Consider the following 24606-nt stretch of genomic DNA (forward strand, 5'->3'; position numbering starts at 1 on the left):
AATTTTAAATAAATGAACAAAAAACTATTTTTAAAGTTTGGGCTCATAACCATTAGATCATTCACACCCAAAGCAGTTATTGTAAATGAAATGATAACAGATAATATTTTTGATGTACTCTGCTTGACTGAAACCTGGCTAAAACCAAATGATTATATTGGTCTAAATGAGTCCACTCCACCAAACTGGTCGTGGCGGAGGTGTTGCAACAATGTATAGTGATATTCTCAATGTAACCCAAATAACAGGATACAGATTTAACTCATTAGGATTACTTCTGCTTAATGTTACACTGTCAGATATGCAAAATAAATCTATTGTATCTGGCTACTCTGTATAGACCACCAGGACCATGTACAGAATTCCTAAAAAAAATTAGCAGATTTTCTCTCAGACCTTTTGGTTACCATTGATAAACCGCTAATCATGTAAGATTTTAATATTCACATTGATAATACAAATGATGCATTAGGAATTGCATTTACTGGCCTAATATACTTTTTTTGGAGTCAAGCAAAATGTCACCTACTATTAAATTCGAATAAGACAGAGATATTACTTATTGGACCAAAAAACAGTACACAGAATCTAGTAGACTACAGTTTGCAACTAGACAGATTTACTGTTACTTCCTCTACAGTCAAAAAGCTGGGTGTTATATTAGACAGCAACTTGTCTTTTGAAAACCAGCTCCTCTGGCTTCGGGCAGCCGGCAGGAGTCCCCCGTTCCCTGCTTCTCCCCATTATGGAGGTGGCAGCAGGCTCCAGCCTCCTAGCAAACGGTAGCGACACCTCCACACCCTCACGGACGGCAGCCGTCCCTCCACGTCTCAGGCGGCCATCAGTAAGCTTGTCCGTCCCCCCGGCAACTCACTCCACCCCACCGCCTGGATCGTCCACGGCGGCAGACTGCTCCACCATGCTCGATGGCCCTCGGATTCACCACAGCGGCGAGGGATCTTCGGCAGCGCATCCCTCCTTCCTCCCGGGTTTAGGCACCAATGTAATAAAGTAAAAACGTTCATAATCACGGGAAGGAGGAGGCGGGAACCGGCGGACATTTAAATAAAACTTTTATGATAAAATAAACACAAAACAGCACGACAGACCCTCGTGGACGACTGCCTTCACTATCATAACTCCTCCTTTTTATCCTTCCAGAGCTCCTCTGTGGGACTCGAGACCACTGAGTGCCGCAGGTGTCGTTCATTTCCAATTACTCCACCGGCCTCGCTCCTTTCCCACGGCCCCGCCTCACTCGTCACACATACACTTCCGGAACAACTTGATGTCTCTGGCTGGGTTTTTTTTAATCATTGTTTAACTTGCTGGATAGTTAGATGCCAGAGAAGTCTAATAAGGCCAGTGTAGAAATCACTGGACACAAATGGCTTATAATATCCAAAATTAAAAGCATGGATGTAAAAGTTTAATACAAGTACCTGTAACTAGTACACTATGAACAGCATTGTCTCCTGTCTATGATAAAGAAGCAGCAGACAGAAATCAGAGGTTCAGTCTTATGAAGGCAGAGCGAACCAGGCCTATTAGATTAGGCTATTTTTGTACCTGCTCTCCTGTTTAATGGAGTTACATGGCTCTGGATTGCCTGGGCAAAACTGATTTTAAAATAAGATGACTGACAGGCTGCCAGATATAAAAAACAAACAATAACTCCATTTGAGTAGAGCTCTGCACATTTTTTGGTAGACTGCCACAGAAGAAGCAAAGTCGGAGACTTTTAAGTAATTGACTAGGAATTTTCTACTCCAGACTAATTCTTAATGCTCAGAGTATGGGCTCATCATTCTTTTATTCACTCTCACTCTCTCAGTTGCAGTACCATCTGCTGATTTCCTCATACTTGAATGTTATCCGATATTACACAAGCAAGAAGTGGCAGCCACTGGCGTTGATTTCACATAAATTTATATGACATTAGGCATGTTGAGACCTTCATTCTGCAGACCTGGATTTCCTAGGATTTAACTGAAAGCCCCCACTCACATCCATTGTCGCCTGAGCCACAGACCTCTTGCATTTGATCGCAAGCGCAGGTAGAGAGGGCCTCCGCTCTCCTTCTACAACGGGAAAGTCTGCAGGCGGAGGGAGGGAGCAATCGTGAGCCTCCATCCCTGTGGGTGGCTCATCCACACTCATGACAAAGTGCATCCAGGCAAAGGTCAGTGCAAAGCCTGCAGGCAACTGCTGCTTCCCTCATCCTACCTAGTTAGTCATACTCAAACAGGAAAAACATCATTCCATCGTCCATTGACGATGAGTGTTGAAATAAAAAAAATAAAAAGTGAGTACAAAGATGATTCAAAAGCTGTGGAGGTGTGGAAAACTAGATGAGACGTTGAGGGTGATCGATGAAGGCGACTCTCCAAAGTCTCTGGCACACATCCTAAAGCCCTTTTTAATTAAAGTTAGGAGCCTGCTGCAGGGCCAGACCTGCGAGCACGTCCTGTCCATTCGGTTGAGGGGATGTGATGGAGCCAGACCATGACTGCTGACATTCCACCACAACTCCTGACATTTGCCAGCAGCATTGGGCTGGATTCTCAAGAGGGAGAGCACGAGCTAGAATAAAATATTGTGTGACTTCTGCAGTGTCTTCTGTTCATGTATCAACATCTATATACCAAATCACTATGCTTTTATCAACAATTCCTTTGATTTTATTTTTATTTTCAAAACATATAAAAGGTAACTTTTCATTATACAAGATACTTTTCCTACTCAGGATAGTCACTGACTGAGATTTGAGATTTATGTAAATATTGTTACATAATTTGCCTGCTAAATGTTCCATGAAGCTCATGCTACACCACTGAAATCTAGTCCCGCCCAGATAGGAATGTCTGTTGATATTTTTGATAACATTTCTTCTAATTTATTTTGACCTTTGGTGAATACCGTAAGCTAATTTTCTTGTTGTGCAGCCTGGTGCACTTTCATTATGAATTTAGACCTTTTGCCAAGATTCTGAGTGAAATAACAGTTGGTCGTTCGACTGCCTGCTGGCATCCCATCCAACATAAAAAGCTAATTAAATCAATAAGGAGAGCCCGATCCCGGAAACTGCTCAGAAAGGCCAATGTAGTAGTAGGTCACAATTTAATTCCTTCTCTTAATTATATACAAACATTTATAAATAAATGTACAGCCCACGTTTAAACAACAGACCAACCTGCTTTATAGTAACAGAGATTCCAATCCCACCTGAATTCAGAAAACAAATTCCATTCTATCAGTACTTGGTGATTTGGGCTCCGACATGCTTTTAGTTCTCTCGTATAATATTTCAGTTTAATTATTGATTTACTTTTTTACAATTTAATGTCGCAATGAGAAGCAAGTAGCTATAGATCTTTACTTGCGTTTGAAATTAAAAAACAAAACCAAATGACCAGGGACTTCGTTCTATCAATCAGTTGTTGATTAGATTTTGACTGTTGCACTCACAAATAGAGGAAGATCAGAATACAAGCTTGCAAATGATTGTAAGAAAGGGGTGTAGTTTAAGCAGACTAAATGATAGGAAATATCCACCATACATTATGATACAAGTCTGTCATTTGACAGGAAGATCACGTTATAACATTATGATTTATAATTACAAATTATTCATAGCTGAACCATTCACAAGCATTTAGAACATATCATATGAGCGATTATAATAACCAAACAGTTTGGTTTTAGATTTGTTTGTAAAGTATGCCAGACCAGAAACACAATAAATCTTCAAACATATGGTATCCTGAAATAGGCTTATTTTCACATGTGGCAAAACAACTCTACATGACACAATGTACAAGCATTAACAATTTTGATTCTAATGAGAGGTGTGTTTCCCGTACAGCAACGTAACATGCTGTTTAACCACCATAGTACGATGCATTGTTGTTGAAACAAACTAGATAACAACAGCTGTTTCCCAAACACGGTCGCATCTCCGTCATCAAGAGCTGTAGTTCCATCCCTGTAAGTCGGCAACACTGTTTGCGAATGTTCGTTTGAACTATGGTTTCGGGAAACACCGAATCATTGAACTATGTTGGTAATGACGGAACTTGCGACCATAGTTGGCTAACGATGCTTTTGGGAAACGCACCCCAAGGCAGAAATTTGTTTTATTTCCAGAGATATGCACCCATCCCAGACAGCATTTTTTATGGCGACAGTTTTAAAAGCCCATTATGTTACTCCTACCTGGCACTTTACTTACTATCTTTATACTGCAGATGTTAACCTTCATCTGTCCGTCCCCTGGACCTTCAGTCCACATCTGCATTATTAAGTGTACTGTATCATGAGTTAGCTGGCAACAAACTAAAAAAACTAAAAGGTGAAGAAATGCATAGTAATGATTTATTTTACATTTTCAAATACAGAAAAAGGAGCACTACAAATAAAACATTCAAACTAAATGCAAAGTGCTGCATCATGAGAATCGTGATCAACCTCTCTAGTATGTAATTAACCTAAACTGGAAAGTTTTAATCAGCAGTGCATAAAAAAAGCTTTATGGTCTCCCTTCCAATCTGAGATTATTTGAGGGTCTTGAACTTATTTGCGGCTTACAGTACTGTCATGTGCACAGAGCAACTGCATGGCTTTCCGCCAGAGATTGTCAATCTGCTAATGCTCCTCGATTACCAATGTCCTCTCAAATAAGACAAACTGGATCATGAAGGATCAATCCATGCAACATTAGCAGATAGGCTCACCAACACATTGGACACAGGGGAAGGTGAATGCATGAGTGTGTGAGTCGAGGTGAATGGCTCCTGATTCATCAGACTCTCTACTTTATGCCAGGTGAATTTCTCAATTTCACAGTCAGCGAAAATGTCACTGGGTGTTACACCCCTCATCCTTCTGTGCTACAGTCCAGTCATCAGACAGCAGACAAGATCTTGTTAGTATGAGGCAAGGTAGCTTTAAATTTCCTCCAGTGTTTGGAAATATATTAGAATGAGGAATGTCAACGATTAATCGATGATCAATTAATTGTCAATAAGAGATGCAATCGATTCAAGCTATCAATGGTCAATTAACCTATATTTAATTTTGGGCTGAATGCAGCAAAACACGTGTGAGTGTCTGTGAGTGACTGCAACGGTATATAAATGCATCATCATTCATTCATAATGTACAAATTAAGTTTTTAATGTGATTTAAACTTTAGAAGTACATTAAAATAGCAACAACACAAAGTTGTTCAACATAGAAAGCAATATAAATGTAGTAAGTCATTTCCCCAAATAGTTGTTTCATATTGTCTGCTTTCCAGAGCTGTGGGAGACGTGACAGAAAGGCTATCCTACAACTTGTTAATTCGTTCCTACGACTTATTAATTTGTGGCAAATTCTGACATTTTCCAGAACAGGATCCAGCAGGATCAAATTAACGTTAAAAATGTTTGACGTTGCTGCAGCAGCACCGATGGATTCACTGACTGTGCAGCGCAGACACACACGCCACAGTTATGTTTGGGATCATTTCATTTTAAATGCAATAATGTCAGTTGAAAACATTGCAATTGTGTTTTAAAATACAACAATGAGCACCACGAAACCATTTAAAGAGGCACGTTCAGCGGTCTCCGTCCCTGGATAGGAAACAGTCAACAAAGTAAAAATGATCTCAAATGTACAGCGAGCTCTCTTCATTTTATCAAATTATCACAATCACATTTATTCATTTTATAATCCTGTAACTAGCATTTTATTCAGACTTAAATCCCTTTAATAAAAAATGTTTGTGTTGTTTTTTGGCTGTTGTACATCCTGTCGGCCGGTGACTGCGTACCGCTGCAATAGACGCATTTTGCAGCATTAATGTTAACGATTAATCGATTAATTGATCGATAATTTAACAGTGTATACTATACACACACCTCACCTGATTCACTGAGAAATAGAACAAAACAAGACACTATAATTGTTAATTTATGAGTGACCATCTTTGCATTGCATGGTCACAGTCATATAAGTGTGCATTATTACAGTTTAATTAAATTAAATTACAGTTTAATTAAATTAGAAAGGATAAGTGTCTGTGACCCGTTAAAAATACTAACATTTGTTTCCTGCTGATTAATTCATTTCATTTTTGTGCTGCATGAAAGGAAACAGATGGCAGAAAGCGGCATCCTATTTTTCTTTAGGCTTATTTTATGCACAAAGATTTGTTTTATTGTGAATGTATCCAAATAAAGGCAAACTTTTCAAATATATTTTTATATATTATAAATATATGATTGCGCTGGCATCGCATGCGCGTATATAGTTAAGATTTGCTATTTCGACAATGCAGCCTGTTCATTATTATTTTTATAAAATACAGTCAGTCAAACATGAAAAAAAAACACTGCTATTTTGTGTTCCCTGGTTTTTGTTCGCGTTTCTTGTTTTGGACTGCTTACCTGGATTTTGACCTTTGCTTGACTGATTTATGATTCTGGATTACCCCAATAAAACACTGCTATTGGATCTACCTGTTTGTGTGCGTTCCGTGACATAAATAGGCTACTGTTAATTGAAATTATTTGTTATGGAATGAAGAGAACTAAAATAGCATAGTTATGTGTACAGTGTTTATTATAATGTTTGTAAACATTTTGTGTCTGCATTAGGCCTATTTCTGAATGAAATAATAAATTGCGACTTATTAATAGGCTACGTGATGTGTTTTTTTCTCTCTAAAAAATACAATTTCTAATACGCGTAGCATAGCCTATTTTAAAAATGCAGCAAACATTTTTAAATATTTCGATGAATTACTGAAAATAAATAACCGGTTAAAATGAACATCCCTAGTGCTGATCTTTAACTGTGAGATCCTCGATCATCCTATTTTCATATACACTGTTATATAATGTAGCACTTTATAGAAGCAGAGCCACTTACTGCCTTCTCACTGTGCAGGACAATTTTACACTTCTGACACAGCAATTTCCCTATAGCAAGCTATCCTACTTGCACATATTTGAATAATTCAGAAGTGTGATAAGAGGGAACATTTTCTGCAATTGGTCACACCGTACAAGCAAAAACATTGCCTGGTATCTCAGAAATGTGCCGTCACCTGCCGTGGTTTCACCTAATGGGAAGATACGGAAAGACAAATTTGTTTCGCTTTATTTGTGTTTTGTGTCGCAATGTGTTTTTGATTTGGCTACACTTAATTACTTTCTAAGACGCTGAAACACTTAATTAATGTTGACATGCATTGAATTAGCATAAACAGGCAGATACACTTGCAAGACAAAACAGCCCTCTGGACGGAGACATTAGCTTTGCTTTTCCTCTCCTTTACTTTGATGGTCAGGAGGGGGAGTCAAGCCGACAGGCCTGGAGGGAGAACGCCTGACAAGAGGAGAGAAGTACTTGCCATTTCAAAGCAACGCATTATCCTGTTGTTTTTAGGCAGCAACTTTATGCCTAGATTAAGGAATAACATCACGTCCCACAAAACAACTAGATCAGTGAAGCAGGCCTATATATGATTGTTTATGAGTAGAGTAGCTTTATTACTTATAAAAAAACAGTCAAAACAAACCATTAATCTGAAGATATGTACTAGATATATGATTGAAGGGTCTTTAGATACAAAAGCAAGAAAAGCAAAATTAAGATTATTTTCATGTTTTGTCAAATAATCACTAAATAGCAGACACTAAGTGACATATTTTATATTTTCAATTTAATTTAAAATAATGTTATACATATTACCTTTAAGTGTGTGTTATATCATGACAAGGGTAATGTAAAAATAGAGGAAATTCCACTTTCCTTCTTGCAACCTCTACTGCCACTGCAAACAACATTTTGATTGGCACATCGGTTAGTACCATAATATCAAATTCTTCACACCTTAAGGGAAAAGCCTGAGAAGATGGGCTCTCAGTGCTTTTAGGTTACTAGAATCTGTCACAATAGCAATCCCAGTGTCTCTAAACACCTCTGTGAGGTTAGCAGAGTTAGCCATGTGTTTCTGTCAGCCACGCATGCCCTTTTTGGGCTTAAAAGAGTGTGTTCTTTTCCAAGAGCCCAGGAGCAATTCCATCTAATCTACTTCCCCTCATCTACATCCTCAGCAGTTCTGCTAAAAATAGATTCAGACTAATCTCGAGATAAAACGTGTACACTTCGGTAATATTCTGGGTTCAATCAGTACTTATGTGTCTGCTCCAATGTGGTTTATAATAAAGACAATACAATAGAAAGCAGTACAGCATGACATTATCCATTGTGGACAATAATTGGCCTGGACAAGCTGGAGAAGAGGATGTGTAAAAAAAGCTGTTTAAAAATATCTTATTGCTTTATTGGTATGAATCTGGTCTTTTTTAGTTTGTTTGAATGTCAATTAGTACTTTATGAATCTGTTTATCCAGCAGAATATTCCTGATATTTAGCCAAAGTCAAACTTGTGTTTTAATCCTACTATTAGGTTTGGGGCGGTAGCTCTTCTTTTTGCAGTCTGTCCCTCTGAATTCGCAACTAATACATTCCTCAATTTAAACCTTTTATCGCTGCTTCAGTAATGACAGGTGTGGGAGTTCTCATTAAATGCTACTTCCTCATGAATAATTTTAATAAGCTAATGTTTAAGCCATTTTGCCCCTAAAGGCAAAGCCTGTCGCAAGCCTTCAATTGGTTACTTATCAAAAAACGCCTTTTACAGTTAAATCCTCAGCGCACACGCAATTGTTAATAGCTATGTTGCATTTCGCCCTCAAAACATTTCATGTCACAGCATAAAAAAATTGTATTAAAGCATCTTAGGCTGTTCATGCAATGTATTGATTTAGTTTGCTTCATATCTGAAGACGTAGCAAGCATGTATGCACGAGGCAGGTATTAATGCAAGGCACATACTAATGTATTTGTCATAAAATCTTACAAATGTTTTTCCCAAGAGCTTGCCGTTGTTGTGAGAGTACATTACTCAGCTTAAAGCAGAAGGCTAAACTCCAGAGGCAGATTGGTTTCACAACCCTTTCAATGCCGAGGCCTCATTGATCTGGCTTTCCTCAGCGCCTGACAGGGATCCCTGAAAACAAATCTAAAATTTCCACCTCCTGTAATGAAGGGGATTGAGCTTTGTGTCAATTGCGAACAGCAACATAGTTTCCGACCATGTCCATTTCTCAAAACAGGAGGTGTCAGGAAATGAAAATAGTTTCAGCAAGGAGGGCAATCTATTAAACTGCTTATAAGCTACCTCAAAAAACGACAGCGATAAAATCGGATTAAATGAACGCGCCTGTCTTTCTGGAAAAGCATGCAGCCACAGCCAATTCATTCATTTTGGGGGATTGAACGCGCTGCAGATTCTGACAACATGACACTGAGATAAAACCACACTTGTTAGAGGAAATCCTAGATTGCAAGATTTACATTTTACGCACAGAAAGGTACAGTAACACCTCTCTTAGGTGATGCAGAAAAAATGCTTTGGAGCTTACAAACTGTGTTTGATTTAAAACATTTGCAGAGGTCAACATTTGGCAATGTTATGAACCAACTGCTATTCATAGTTTTCACGTGACGTCACAGCCTTATGGGAATGCCCACCTGGAGGGCAAAATACGGCTTTAATCCGCTTCCAGCCAGTTTGTACTAATTGCTAATGTACTAAGAGGGTAATATTAAATAGCATACGTTATTGATGATGCCCACTATTTACAGTAAAGCAGATGCACCCAGAATATAAATGCAACATGCCAAATTTAATATAGAAAACCATTTAAAGAAAATATTGAATGTGGCTTTAAGACAGTGATATTGGAGAACCAAACTTAATATACTCCTTATTAATAAAACATACTATATACAGGCAAGCAGATGGACCCTGAATATGAAACAACACATAAAGTTTCATGTTCAGCATTTTCCCATAGAAAACCATTATAGAAAGAAAATGCTTAACATGCACATTGCATTCACATATTGGGCCCCATATGTATATAGTAGGACTTATACAAAAAATTATACTGAATATCACTTTTTAATATCACTGTCTTAAGATGCGGTCACATTAGCAAACCTAGGCAAAATAAAGTGAGCAAAAAAGGTCCTCACACACTGCCAAACCAAGCAGCTTTGTTTATACAATGGCCAAATCAGTCATAACCGAAACTGTTTCATTACAAACATTCTTCCAACAGAAGAAAGTCAGTCATACAGGTTTTGAATGACATGAGTGTGAGTAAATGAGAACAGGATTTTGATTCTCTTTTAAGCCATGTTAATAAGCGTTTTAGAATATCCTGCTGTTTTGGTGATTGAAATACCATGGTAGGTAATGTATATGGTTATCAAGTGCCTAAACCTTGCAGTTCGTTCATATACCTTTGTTTTTCTTCTTTTGAGAGGTGGTCTAAATATTTGTAGCATGAAACAGATGGAAAATTGTCAGGCCTGGTCTGCAGTTCTATGGATGTTCAGCCCTCCGGGTCGCTTTGCGAGTCATGTGACTGAAAACAATGAAGTGAGACTGCAGAGACATTAGAGAGTAGGACTACTCACCAGTTGGAGCCAGAAGCCTTGGGGGTGGTGGAGGAGGGGGTGGAGGGGGTAATGGTGGGTAGGGCCTACACTGGCATGGCAACTGGCAGCTCGCTTCCAGCGGTGCCACTGTGGTTCGGGAGCATGATTTCTGGAGCTCCCCTCTCGCAAACTAGGGAGAATAACAGAGCACAACTGAGATTTAGCTCTTGTCTCTTTCATCATCATGCCATGTGTAGCACAGCAAAAACTGCAATAGTAAAATGAGATTTTTTGCAGTAACGCTTAGAATTTACAACGAAGAGAACATCATAACAACACAAGCACTCTCTCGTATTTTGTCTCTGCATGTTGGCGAATGGGAGCTCCCTCCCACTAAAGTGGAGACTGAAGGGTGTGTGGAGGCTGAGGTCTCTCAAAGAGAGCACCCACCCACACCACAGTGCCACGGACCCCCAAAGAGTGGGAGTAACGAGGGGTGAACCCTGACACTGCCACCCCCTAATAGGCCATCCAGGAAACACTTCTCCTAGTCTTGTGAGCACTGTTGCCACGGGGGACAGTAGTAGAGGACCAAAAGCAATGTCTCCAGAACTGAACACTGTTCAGTATCTATGACTTCAGCTGATGCTGGAACTCTTAAATAAACCGTAGTGCATACTATTACACTAGACTAGTTCTAAATACTACAATTGTAGAAATACTAGATGTGCAAGGTCAAAATATAACACATAAATATTCATGGATATTTTACTTTGTGTATTAAACTTTAATATTCCGAAACTGCCATCTAAATCTAAACATTCTGATTAAACTCAAAATAATATAAAAACGTTTTATTTGTTGCCAACTGTATTTGACCGTGCATATGTATACTAATACATAAATACACATCTAAATAACTAGATATATGCATAACGTACATTTCAGCGCAGTAGAGAATCACAAAGTGGCCGTTATGCACGTGCGCATCCGCGACGCTCAGTTATTGAACCGAATTATTATAATCGGCTGAACTGCTCAGTCCAACTCACCTGAAATAACGGAAGAAACAGTGAGAGAAAACAGTGACTTATCAAAAACGGCAAAAAACCCAAACTAAACGGCGATAAATTTCGGATAAACATTCCTCTTCTGTCTCTTCACAGTCCACCTGACGAGGACGCGAGTCTGAGGCGCATAAAAGTCATTTAATATCCGCTTCTCAAGGCTTACCAACGATGTTTTCCTCGAGTATGAGCAGACACGGTCTCTGAAACATTCTCGTCCAATTAAAGCAACAATAACTGGTGACATGGAAGGATTTGAAGCGACATAGGAAGGACGTTAGCGTTGCTTCTGAGGAAAGTTGTTGATCCTTCGCGCGCTGCCGTTGCGCGTTCCGTTTCCACCGCACAGGAGTTCCAAAGCAAAGTTCTCTCTGCGCGCGATTCTGTGTGAGCCGAGCGCTGAATCAGGATTCATTTCTGGCCAGGCATGATAAGAAGATGTCAGTTTAGTTACTGACACTCAAAACGCCACAGAGAGCCCACGCTGACTCGGTTAATCGCCTGAACGCCGGTGCTTAAGTAGCTCCCAAAACTGTAGACTGGGGGATTCACCTCTTCATGACTTGGAAAGCACCACCTGACGTGAAAACGTCCAGTGAGAGACGCGCGCAAAAATATCGTACTATTATTAATGTGCTAGCCATTTACATTAGCGACGTAGTCACACGTTTTCTATCGTTCCCGGTTTGAGTTAAAGCGATGTATTTAACGAGGACCCTTAGGGTTACGTTTGGTTAGGTCACGGCGTCAGACAGTGAGCATGTATTCGGGGCGAGTTGGATGTACTCTGCAGAGTAGACAGACACATAGCACATGAGGCAATGAGGGAGAGAGCCGAGGGGGAGGGGGGCAGTTTGCCATCCACAGCTTTTGTTTAGGTGGCAGAATTTTAATTTTAGCTTGCGTGGTAAATTAAAGGACGTTTCCTGTGGATGTATTACAATCAACATGGGATTTGATTAACAGCAGGAAAATAATTTTTAATTAAGAGACTTCAATAAATGATCCAAATGCGTAGTTAGTCTAATTCTGAAATCGGACATGGAGTGCCAAAATAAAAGCAATTGTAACTGGCAGTAAAAGTGCTAAAGTACTGGAGCAAAGTGCAGTAAAATCTCGAGCAGGAAGTGCAGGTGCTAGTCTATAAACAGTTCTAGACCAGTTAGGCTTGTGTCTGAATCATGATTGTTGGTTGATGGAATAAAAACATTGGTATTTTCTAATTATTGCATTATTAGACATAGTGCACTAGTGCTAACACTACAGTTTAGTCCAGTTTAAAGCTGTGTGCTTAATTACATTCCATATTCAGTTTTTGTGTTTATCATGGAGGCAGTACAACATACTATTCAAACACTTCTGTTTGTTTAACTTTATGTGTGAATTTCCATTTATGTATTTTTTTCTGCACAACTGGATAAACAAGACTATTGCTCAGTGGGAATGGTGTAAAAGTGAAAGTAAAAAGTGACATGACATACAGTCAAGTATGGTAACCCATACTCAGAATTCGTGCTCTGCTTTTAACCCATCCAAAGTGTACACACACAGAGCAGTGATAACACACACACTGTGAACACACACCCAGAGCAGTGGGCAGCCATTTATGCTGCGGCACCCGGGGAGCAGTTGGGGGTTCAGTGCCTTGCTCAAGGGCACCTAAGTCATGGTATTGAAGGTGGAGAGAGCACTGTACATGCACACCCCACACCTACAATTCATGCCAGCCCGAGACTCGAACTCACAACCTTTCGATTGTGCGTCCGACTCTCTAACCAATTAGGCCACGACTTCCCCACGTGCTGTATTTGGACCTGAATGCCAATTATATATATAAAAAATAGTATTACATATTACTACAGGTATGTAGGATACATATTATTATTAGCCTTTTATACCATATGTTTATGGACTGTGCTGTACATTATAGACAGTAAAGTACAGTATTTTGTATAGGACAGTATTGAACATAATGTGTCTACACCCTGTAGTCTTTTTCATTCATGAAATATTAAATATGGCATAAACCCTGCTTAAGATCCATATACCTAGCAAGGATTTAAATAGAAACAGAAAGACATGACGAATGTTGGTTATATATAGACACATTATCAGCAAGATCTTTTTTGTAATCTGAAATATGATTTAAGTTTAATTCTTTCTTCCACCTCTTCCTCTCCCAAACCCCAGTGCATGGTGACAGCTTACACTTTTGCACTAATACCCCCTCCTACTTCAGATTTAATTAAACTGAGAAGCCCTCTGATGTGATCATCCTAAACGAGGTTGCTCCACTAAATCACCAAAGCAATAAATTCCACCCAGAATAAATTGAATCTTAATTTATAGGTCTTCTTTTATGGACTGAGTCAGAGTCTACCAGCACCTCAGACACCATGTCTCCAATGTGTTGCTTCTGTTCAATTACAGCGATCATTCATTGGCTCTTAAATATGAACCGGTAGATATTTTGATTTATTCCCTTGGTAAACACCGCTAGGATTATTTAGTGCAGTTTAAGCACATCTTTATCTAACAATCTGAAAGTAATTATGTTCATTTAAAATATTATTTAGTCAATACTTCACATTAAAACACACCTCCCTGGGTTTACTTTTTTTTTTTTTATAAAAGATCTGAAAACCAGTGCGAAGCTATTAGAAATGCAGGCACCATACACGGGTTCTCCTGAGTGCTGGACAAATTTAGTCAATATGGAATCAATGTGAGTGCTTGGTTTTAGTGATAGGCTCTAGTCCAAGTTAATGCCATTTCATTAGTTGAGACATGGCGTACTGCAGAGTAGATTAGAAATAGAAAGAGGGGTCGCCGAACAGGGAGGGCTGTATTTAGACAATAGCTGATCCTACAGATTGATGCCAGGAAGTCCTGCTTGGTCTGCAGCAGTCCTCTCCCCTGCCTGCTGACCACCCTGAAGGGTGCTGTAATCTAGTTAAAAAAAGAGATTGATGGCTCTGTGTACATTAAGGTAGATCTGTCTGATTGTTCGTCCAATTGAGTCCAGGCCATTAGGCCCGTGTTCAATCAAGATGAGCTCACGCTGCTTCTTTTCCTACCACTCCGTCTTTTCGATTTGCGTTCCTTATCTCCCGGACTTGAATTCTTGATTTATTCTTCCTCACCTAAAGAAACCCCTAGTCTATTCTGGGCTTTTTTTCTGCCGAAGATGGAATTGAATTGTGAATCAAACTGGCTGCAGTGGGTATTCTCTTTGGCAGATTCAGTAAGGATTGAGGGAAATTTGCACCTTAACAACCCTATAGTTCTGTCTTAAGTTTAGCTTCATTGCAATAAAGTAGTATTGCAGACTACCTGAATGCTTTCGGTAAACAGTATGTCAACGGTCTTGCTATAAAAGATATAAAAAAAAGAGATAAAGAGATAAAAAAAGAGATCAAAAAGACATCTGGGATGTAATACTTGAGAAATGTTATAGCTGTACTCAAACAAGATGTTAGCATAACACAATCTAAAATGATCGTAACTAAAACTTTAAACACTCAGTCTTTAGCCCATTTTGGGGATCATTACAGCATGAAGACAAAAGGCACCACAAGATACAGTATTTCAATCTCATATATCATATATTCTTATTTTATTGACCCTGAGGAAGCAATCCTAAAGAAGGCTACTTTTCTTTTGGTCTCTCAGAGGCCATTGCCATCTTAATTTATATCTCTGTGAATGTTTTGACATATTTGTAGACAAATTGTAGTGTAGCTAGATTTTGCTTGTCACTCAATCAATAATCCAATCATTTTATCAGAGTTTTTGAAAGCCAAAAATGACTTTCACAATGAAAGTGATTATTAGATAGATATAATTAGTTAAAGCCTTTGCTGCTGTCAACGAGAAAATGTTCCTGTTTAATTCTAAGAAATAATGGGGTTCCATCCGCCTTCTGAAAAGTAATTAAAATAAGGACCATCTTGCAAAGCTGCAGTCATTCCTAAGTACATTTGCAATTATCTTAATTTCTAAATAGAATTGGTCACTCATGCAAAAATACTAACTATGAAAAATTAAGCAATTCAAAAGTGTGCTTAAAAACATTATTAATGATAAGCCACATGATGATGTTCTTTCATTAGGCACAATTCTAACATTCAGAACACTACCAATGCTAGAATTCAGTCGTCGAATTGCCATGAACCTCTAAAATCAACTGCTAAAATAAAACCTTGTTAATTTTTAGTGTAGTAGAACACAGATTTGACTTCATGCATACTTTAAACTGAAAATGTGATAATAAAAAATCTAATAAAAAATATTGACTGTTGCTCCATCTTGACAGTAGCTGACCTGAAAAGAAAAGTGACTGTGAATAAAGTCATTATGCTCATTCCCAGTATAGCACCCTTTGTGGTAATGCTGAGAATACAACATATACTTGAGTTTTGAGAATGTTTTGACCTATAATCGATTATTCTGTAAAACATTAATTTAATTGTATCCATTCTACATTGTCATTTTCAGAGCCAGGCTTTAGGAACACTATGGCATTTTCACACCTGGTTCAGCTGGAGAGTTTGTTTTACAACCTGGCATCGTAGTTCAGTTTGTTTGGCATGTATGAATGCTTACTTGCACTCGAGTCTGCACCAAAAGGCTCTGTGCGAGATTGCCTGAAGGAGGTGATCTCAACTCAGCCTGACTGAAAACTAACATGTTTGCTTGTGATGATGAGTAAGCAGTCTGACCCAAAAGATCAACAAACCACCCTGAATCATAATTCATAACGGCAAACCCTTTTCGTAAAAGCAGCACTGTCTGATTACTTACTGCTAAACAATTAAAAGGGGGCTACAATGCTGTTTCATATACTCAAAGTTGTTCACAGTGTTAAAGAGATGGATTCTCATGCTAAACATGGCCAAAGTATAAAAAAATTATAATTTGGATGTATGAAAGAGAATTTCTGTGCTGAAAATCGTACTTCCTGGTTGGTACAAGTTTCGGCTGTTTTTTTTTCGATCGTGGATCTAATGATGTAGACGATGGTGGAACTCCTTATATGAGCATTTCTCTCAGAAAAGCATGCCCGTTCACACATTGACCAGGGGAGAGCGAGACCGCGCACGCCTCCAGGAGCTCGGCTTTTTCCAGAGAGAATCGGAAAGCTGTATTTTTCTTTTATAAATATGATAAAACTAAAGACTTTTTGGAGATATGAGGATGCAGTACTACTCTATAGGTACTCAAGATTAACATGAGATTAGGTGAAACTGTGTATGTTATGTACCCTTTAAAACAAATGATCTACAGGTGTGAATGATGTGATATAGATTAAAGCACTGCACACTTCAGTCATTTGTTTCATCACAATGTTTGATGTAAAAATCCATGTATAAGGATAAATAACGTGTGTAAAAGATTGCGGCCTTTAGATGAATCAAACAATAACCCCTTACGAAAGTAAAATATATTTACCAATATATTTCTTAAAATATATTGTGATATATTGTAATATATTATTTTCCCTTTTTATTTTCTAATATTTTATATATTTGAATACATTTAATAATATATTGATGATACATATATTATATAATATATTGCAAAATATACAAATGATTGCCGCTTTCAATATATTGCAATATATTGGAAAAAATAAATATATATAAGAATATATGCCTAATATATTACATGATATTTTACAATATACTGCAATATATTTTTGTTTCATAAGGGACAGCCTACCTCTTACTCTTGTCTTTCAGATAAGACTTCCACACCACTGCTTTACTCCATGTCAGCTCTAATAACATGTTGCAGAGCATTTCTTTGTGCTTGCATGGTCTCTCCATGATGTAATGCTCTATAGAAATCTGCGGAGAGCATTTGGATATAATGCAGCTGAAGCACAGTGCCCAACCTTGCACATGTCCTGGGGAGGTTGCAAGGGTAGACTGTGTCCTGAGATGGAGGGAGCAGTGGTGATAGATGATGTTGTGACAGCCGTTCGTTTCTTGCTGAGTTTTTTTAGCCCCAGGTCAAGGAGTGAAGTGAAGTGGAGTCAGCACAGCCATGGCGCTGTGATTTAAGGCCTGTACTTCAGCGGTAAATCGATCTGAGTGGAAGAGCCTGAGTGGCCAGCAGCAGAGAAGCAAATCCAGCAAGGTATCCCTCAGCTCCCAGGGAGCGCATTGCACTTTCTGACAGGATAGACAGTGCTACCAAAAGCCTCTGCAAGCTCATTCAATCCCTAAACTCAATTGCTACAAAGCATGTATACAGAAAAGTCTTTGCTGTGATATTTTTGTTAACAATTATTTGCTTTCTTGTGCAACATGTAACTTCCAGAGTTGTTGTTTTTTTGTTAGTTTTTTTTTACTCAAGTATTTAAAATGGACAGCTGTACCACCTTAGCCTTTTTCAAAGACTTAAAAAAAAAAAAACCTTTTTAAAATAAACTATGAATTTTCTATAACATTTTAAACAATATAAACAGCTTTAAGTGAATGCAATTTATGTCAAATTTTTAAATTTGTTTTAATCATTGTGAGCAGCATAATTATGCACAATACAGACTGGTGCTTTTTGTCATATGGAATTCTTTTTGTCCTTTGTAGATGTTCTGAGAGAGTAGTAGCCTAAATTTTCATTAGGCTTATAGCCACCAAATATTTGCTATTTTACCTTTTTCATGAAGCAGTTCATCTCTCTTCTAACTGTCAAGGAAACTTTTAAATTTAAGCTGAGAACATTGCTGAAGGATGCTTCACTCTCTGCTGCGAAAGATAGCTAATGGCACTTTACAGATAAGAGGACACGAGTGATCTGCAAAAGCTTTTAGCATTAGCATTATCATTAAGAGGTACTGCATTATATACATCTTTGCATTCACCTCCGTTGATCTTTTGCATCGTGTCTGACAACAGAGTTTAAGTATTTTCCAAACATGGTGAAGTCCAGGTCTAGTAATTGCTAGAGGTATCGTAGATGCCCATGAATTAGATCTTACGGCAGCACGAGCAGAAATAAACTGTAGGCGTTCTGAGTTGAACTGACATGCAAATTACAGAGTCATTACTTTCACACAGTAATGAAATGCTTGACTGGACCCATAACACCTCATGACTTAAACTAAAATCATACCTTAATGTTTGTACAGTTGTGGAATTGTGGAATTCTATAGGGTTTTTCCTATGACTGGTACAACATACACTGTAGCATAATATCTAGAAACATGGCTCATATTGACGGTCGTCGAATTGAAACTTCATGGCATCTTCCAACTTATTGAGCCATAAGCTGAGAAAATAAAACTTAACCCCTTGTTCACAAAAATATTTTCAAATCTAATTACACAGCTGTAAAAGATCTGAAGGTTTTATATACTTTGTAAAGTCATATTAGTCCCTTTTGTCCAGGTTCATTACACTATGATATTTTTGGTTGTCTGAAAGATGGCTTAAATATAACTGATTAATACTTTTATTAAACAAGAATGCATTCAATGTGTCAAAAGTGACAGTAAAACATATCGTTTAAGCCATTTATAAAAAAATATATATATATTGGCTTCATTCTAATTAAACAGGTTTCAAATGAATAAAACTTAGACATGTTCTGGGGCTGTTGTTTTCATCTTGTTTACAATTGAACTATTTTGGAGTAGCATGCCAGGGATGATAGCGTCTGGAGTGATTGCTGATCTGACCTTTGTCCTTGCCATTCTGATGTATCATCATCGCCTGGCTCAACAGCACAGGTCAGTTCAGAGAACAAATGGAAAGATTATAGGGGAGTAAGAGAGGTGAGATGTCAGTAAAATACAATGAGCTAATATGTCAGAATGTACAAAAATAACCCACTGTAATGGACACACATGCACCAGGGGCCTCATTTCCATTTCTTTGTTTCTTTTTCTTTCTTTTCCCTTTGACTCTCCCAAAAAAATGTGATGTCTATATTAAGAGATAGTGCTCCCAAAAATAACAATTCTGTCATCATTTGCTCACCCTACTGTCGTTTCACACCTGTGTGTCTTCCTTGAAGATATTTTGAAAAGCATCTCTGTGCTTTTTGCATCCATACAAATAAAGTTAATGATGTCCAACAGGAACAAATCAGTTGAACAATTCTTTAATGTGTTCTTTGGTAACACTTTAGTAAGAATCAGTTCTCATTAGTTGCTTATTAGCATGAATATTACTAGCATATTGGCTATTTAGTACTTATAAAGCATATATTCTATCTCTATTCCTTCCCAATACGTTAATAATTAATAATACCTTAATAACACTTAATAATACCTTACTTGGTCATAGTTAATAGTTAATTAATAGCGAGAATTGGACCTTAAAATAAAGTGTTGCCTATACTTTTGTCTTTTGCAAGAGAAGGAAAATGCATTAAGGATTAAATGACACGAGGGTATGTAAACAATGACAGAACTTTCCTTTTTGAGTGAAGTATCCCTTTAAAGGGGTCTCAGTTTGGATTTTTGGCTCAAGTGTGACAATAGCCTTGGTCAAATCTATTTTTTCTTTGAAAAATGTCACAGTATCAAATGTCAGACCATGGCAAAAGATCAAACACGGCTTTAGTCCAAAGACCTTCCAGAGATGGAAACGCTGTGTATGGTATCGCAAGTCTGCAGAGGGGAGATGTTTATTTTCCTGAAAACTAGCTGCCCAACATCAATAGCAAAAATTAACATGAACAACGTGGTGCAATCTTTTATATTAGTGTCATCATGCAGTATGTTTTTGATACACCAATTAGGGCCTGAGATATCAGTCTGTGTCCTTGTGCTCCTTTGAATGGATTAATGACTTCTTTTCATTTATTATCTCCAGGTAAGGGCCTTTGAAACGATGGATGCATTGTTAGCTTAGCCATTATTAACGCCCATGCAGGCTCCAGCTTGGCCTGCATGATGAAAGAGAGCAAAATGAATGTGAGGGTAATAGACATAGATCCACAGCTGTGGGACTGAGGGCCCCTCTTTGTAACTGAGCTTCTATTTCAGTTTGAATGATTGAACTTTGATAGCCAAGAGCACCCCATTTCACCTTTTGTCTGGCAGACATTAGCTAGGTGTCGTTTAGACTGGATTGATCACGGCATTTAATTGTGTTTCAAATGAAATTCCAGCACAAGTAAGTTTTAATCATTCAGAAGCAGTTCTTAAATGATATTCTCATTCACAATTTCTTGGTTACTAACCTAAACACTAGAACGCTTTCATTGGGGATGCTTTTTTCTTCTTCTTCTGTGGAACACAAAAGAAGATAATATGAAACATTTTTGTTTATTCAATGAAAGTCAATGGGGTCCAATGTTGTTTAACCATTGATTTTAATTGATCAGAAACAAGGTACAGAAACGGCTGAAACATTCTTCAAAATATCTTCTACATAACAAAGATGCAGGTTTGAAACACCATGAGGGTGATTATATAATGACAGATTGCAGATATATTACTAATATTGTGTGTTGTGTATGGTTATTTATAGAATGCGCCATAAAATTATTTGACAGCATAGTGTATCACAGATCAGCCTTTCTATTTTTAAAGCCTTTATTATTTCCCTTGTGACTGAAAGGATGGATGTTACCAGCCCAAAGCCCTTGTAAACAGTTGATGGTAGCCATTGACTTCCATAAATGGCTACCATCAACTGTTTGTTTACCAACATTCTACAAAATATCTACTTTTGTGCTCAACAGGAGAAAGACACTCATGCAGGTTTGGAACAACTTGAGGGTAAGTAAATGATAACATATTTCTCATTTTTTTAGTCATGTTTTAGTCTTGCATAATTTGGTCTAATGCTTGCCTTCACTGCAGAGTTATCGGTATCAATGTTCTTTTTACTAGATGAGAGAAATGATTGTAAATGTCAGCAAAACACCTTTTCCGTGAGTCTAATGTAATGGTTTCTGAGAACTCAAACCCATGCTGTGAGAGGAGTGGGGAAGCCTGTGGAGGACGGAGAAACTCGTGATTGTGGTGCGAACAGCGGTCAGTGAGTGGGTTTCTGCTGCCAGGTGCATCTGGCAGGGTAAATTATGTGACTGATTTACCTCATCACAGCGGCGCAGTTGCTTGTGGTTAACGGGGCATTAATCATGCAGTGTCCTCCGGGGGGGTTCACCACTTTCATAATTCCTTTCCACTGTGCATCTATCCAAGTTTGGGGTTTGTAAATCTTTTTTATGTTTTTGAAAGAAGTCTGTTATATGTTCACCCTGACTGCATGTATTTGATTTGTTTGGGGGATAGTTCATACAATATTTTTTTATTTCCTGTGATCACAAAGCTGAATTTTCAGCAGCCATTCTTTAGTGTCACATGAACTGCAAAATGTATTATTATACTCAATGTTGAAACAAAAACTAAAAAAAGATTATTTGATAAGTAGGATGATGATACACTTTATAAATACATTTGTCTACATTTTCTATTGTTTTACTGGCACATTTGAACAATTTAATGTGTTCTTGATCAATTAAAGAAATTAAACATATCCACAATAATATAGTAATTGTGCAGCATCTCTAAAAATATATCCTACAGGTCACCAATGACCCCGAGTCAATGACGCAGAGCAGTGCTGATGTCTGGCAGATGCCACTTCAGATCTTTGCATCTATCACACGGTGGTCTAATGGTGCTTGCCAACCTTAAAGGTTTACATACTTGATGTTAGCTTTGATTCATGGTATAAGGTTAAGTAAATGTTCTAGCAGCACTGACAGGTTTATTGTACACATTGTTCCCATACAAAATTAGATCTAGGCACTAAACACTAAAACATACTTTCCATAAGTATGTGTATTGTTAGGTGCATTTTAAATAAATCCTTTGTGAAAGAAAATCAATTAGATAAAAGGTTTGAACAGCATGGACACATTAAATATTGGACAGTGAAGGTTAATGTTTTTGCACTAAATCTGTCACTCAGTTACAAATGAGCGCACAACACTAGATGTTTCAAATCTCAGCTTGAGTTAATGAGATGCAGCTAAGCCTAGAATCCTTCAAAACTAGTTTGATTACAAAGCTAATTGATTTGTAAGCGAACATGTTGGCAAACCAAACATGAATGCTGACAGGCTAATGAAATGTTCCAGTAATGTGTAATCTGACCACAGATTGTATCCAGTCTAACTGAATCAGTCCCAAATCCTAATGGTAGGAATCAATTCCTTTTCTATCATGAAGGGCACTTTTTCCTAGTCATGTTTTTTTCTGGGCTCACTCGCCATCAAGTCATTGCATTAAATCACTGATCATCTCAAGTGCTGTCACCAGCAGATGCTGCACATAAATGAGGTTGAAATACTATACATTAAAATATATAAATAAATGGGGGGTTCAAATGTCTTGAAATTGAAGAAATGATGAAATATACACCTATAGAATGTATACAATTTAACAACCAAAAGCTACAACTGAGATAAGTATATGACTGATGTTTCCAACACGATAAATGGATTTCTTAATTCAACAATGCAGCCACAACCTGGCTTTCACCTATTCAGAATTTCATAGTTACTTATGCATGCAGAAATCTGACATTTCCAAACAGTAAAAATGTTGGATGCATAAAATCCCCAGCTGTCTTTGATCTAATTAAGCTGAGATTTCATTCCTCGTTTGTTTTTTTTTTATTCAGTCTATAGCACCCCAGTGAGGCAGAGCCACCGACTGAACTCAGCCTTAAAATGTAATGTACCAAATGTGATTGCACACATGATGTAAATGCTTTTTAAAGTATGCCCATCAACAACACAGCATTACACAACTGTTACCTCCAGTCTTCCAATATGATTCGTTAAGTGGCGTTCCATGAGTGCTGAATATAACAGTCTAACAGCACTTTTACTGTCTGTACCATTCTGTTTATTTGTGTTTGCGCATTCAAGACATTAATAGTGGACATTTTTCATTGACTCTTTATGCAGGTTGCATTGTTGTAACAGTAAACTGACTGTCTTTAGTAGTCAATCACTCATTGACTCAAGTGATTTATTCAGAAACACAGATTTATTCTTAAGTTTTTTCATTTGAGTCATTAAATAACTGATTCAAAACGCATTCATTCAGGAACGAGAGGTTACATTTGCATTTGTTAAATTAGCAAAGTAGCAAACAAAATGTGCACAACACAAAAGAAACAAGCCACTACAAAACAAAATTAGCACAATACAACAAAATTTGTTCTATGTGTTGTGTTGTGTTGTGGTGATTTCATTGTGTTGTGAAGATTTTTTTAGGCCACCATTATTATGAGACTGAATAAGTGCACTTGAAAATGTCTACTACCGTTTTGGACACCACTACAAATGGCCAACTCCTAAAATAGTGCACTTGATGATTAATGAACGAGACACATTGTGAGTGAGTCCTTGAATTATTCCCTCAACTGATTCTTTCCAAAAAGAATTCAAGTGAATTCTTGAATAATTCATTGATTCTTTCAAAAATGTATTCATTCAGGGACGGAACACCTTTCATTCTCAGAAATAAGACAATAGTTTTGTTTCTGCAAGTCACGGGGTCACTGCATAAATGCAGCTCTGGCAAAATAGGTGCTCTTTAACAGATGTTCTCATTAAGCTGAAAGTAACTGCAAAACAAAAGCTGGCGATCCAAAAATAACACACAGTACAGTGACATTGTGGTTAAGCCTTGAACAAGTTCGAGAAATGGCACTGCTGTCTTTTACACAAAGGCTCCATCTGCTGGGGGCATTGAAACACCAAGTCATCTCAAATGCCAAAGATGATCTGTGTACCCTTAAAATAACAGACTTTGCCCCTTTATGGTGATTTATGTTGACCACCGAGGCTGTTTAACTTTTCCACCATGAAGAACAGATGAATCTGTAATTTCGAAGCGGCTTTGAATAGATTTCATTTGTCAGCTTTTTCATATCACAACGCTACTTACAGCTTTTAGCAAACCAAGCAATGAGTTCAGTGTTGATAATAGCATTTATCTCTCTTGTGAAGCTGTGATTATGGCAATGCAGTTTCAGCAATGATTTTTTTTCTC

The 24606-nt window shown here is 37.8% G+C and overlaps 1 protein-coding gene across 2 annotated transcripts in view; it reads right to left on the minus strand.

Annotated features, from left to right (window-relative positions):
• Positions 1–12354, minus strand: part of prima1 (proline rich membrane anchor 1) — a 32173-nt gene extending 19819 nt beyond the window's left edge. Inside the window, exons 1-2 of one of the 2 annotated variants that reach the window (XM_052585545.1) lie at positions 11740–12354; positions 10546–10696 (exon numbers count right to left, since the gene is read on the minus strand). In XM_052585545.1, the coding sequence (XP_052441505.1) occupies positions 10546–10696; positions 11740–11820 (232 nt within the window). In that variant the 5' untranslated portion in view covers positions 11821–12354. Of the gene's footprint in view, positions 1–10545; positions 10697–11558 lie in introns of both variants that reach the window. The other variant, XM_052585544.1, reaches the window with a different exon arrangement.
• Positions 12355–24606: the final 12252 nt, after the last annotated feature.

This window comes from Carassius gibelio, chromosome B20, assembly GCF_023724105.1.
Source record: "Carassius gibelio isolate Cgi1373 ecotype wild population from Czech Republic chromosome B20, carGib1.2-hapl.c, whole genome shotgun sequence".
Taxonomy (NCBI): Eukaryota; Metazoa; Chordata; class Actinopteri; order Cypriniformes; family Cyprinidae; genus Carassius; species Carassius gibelio.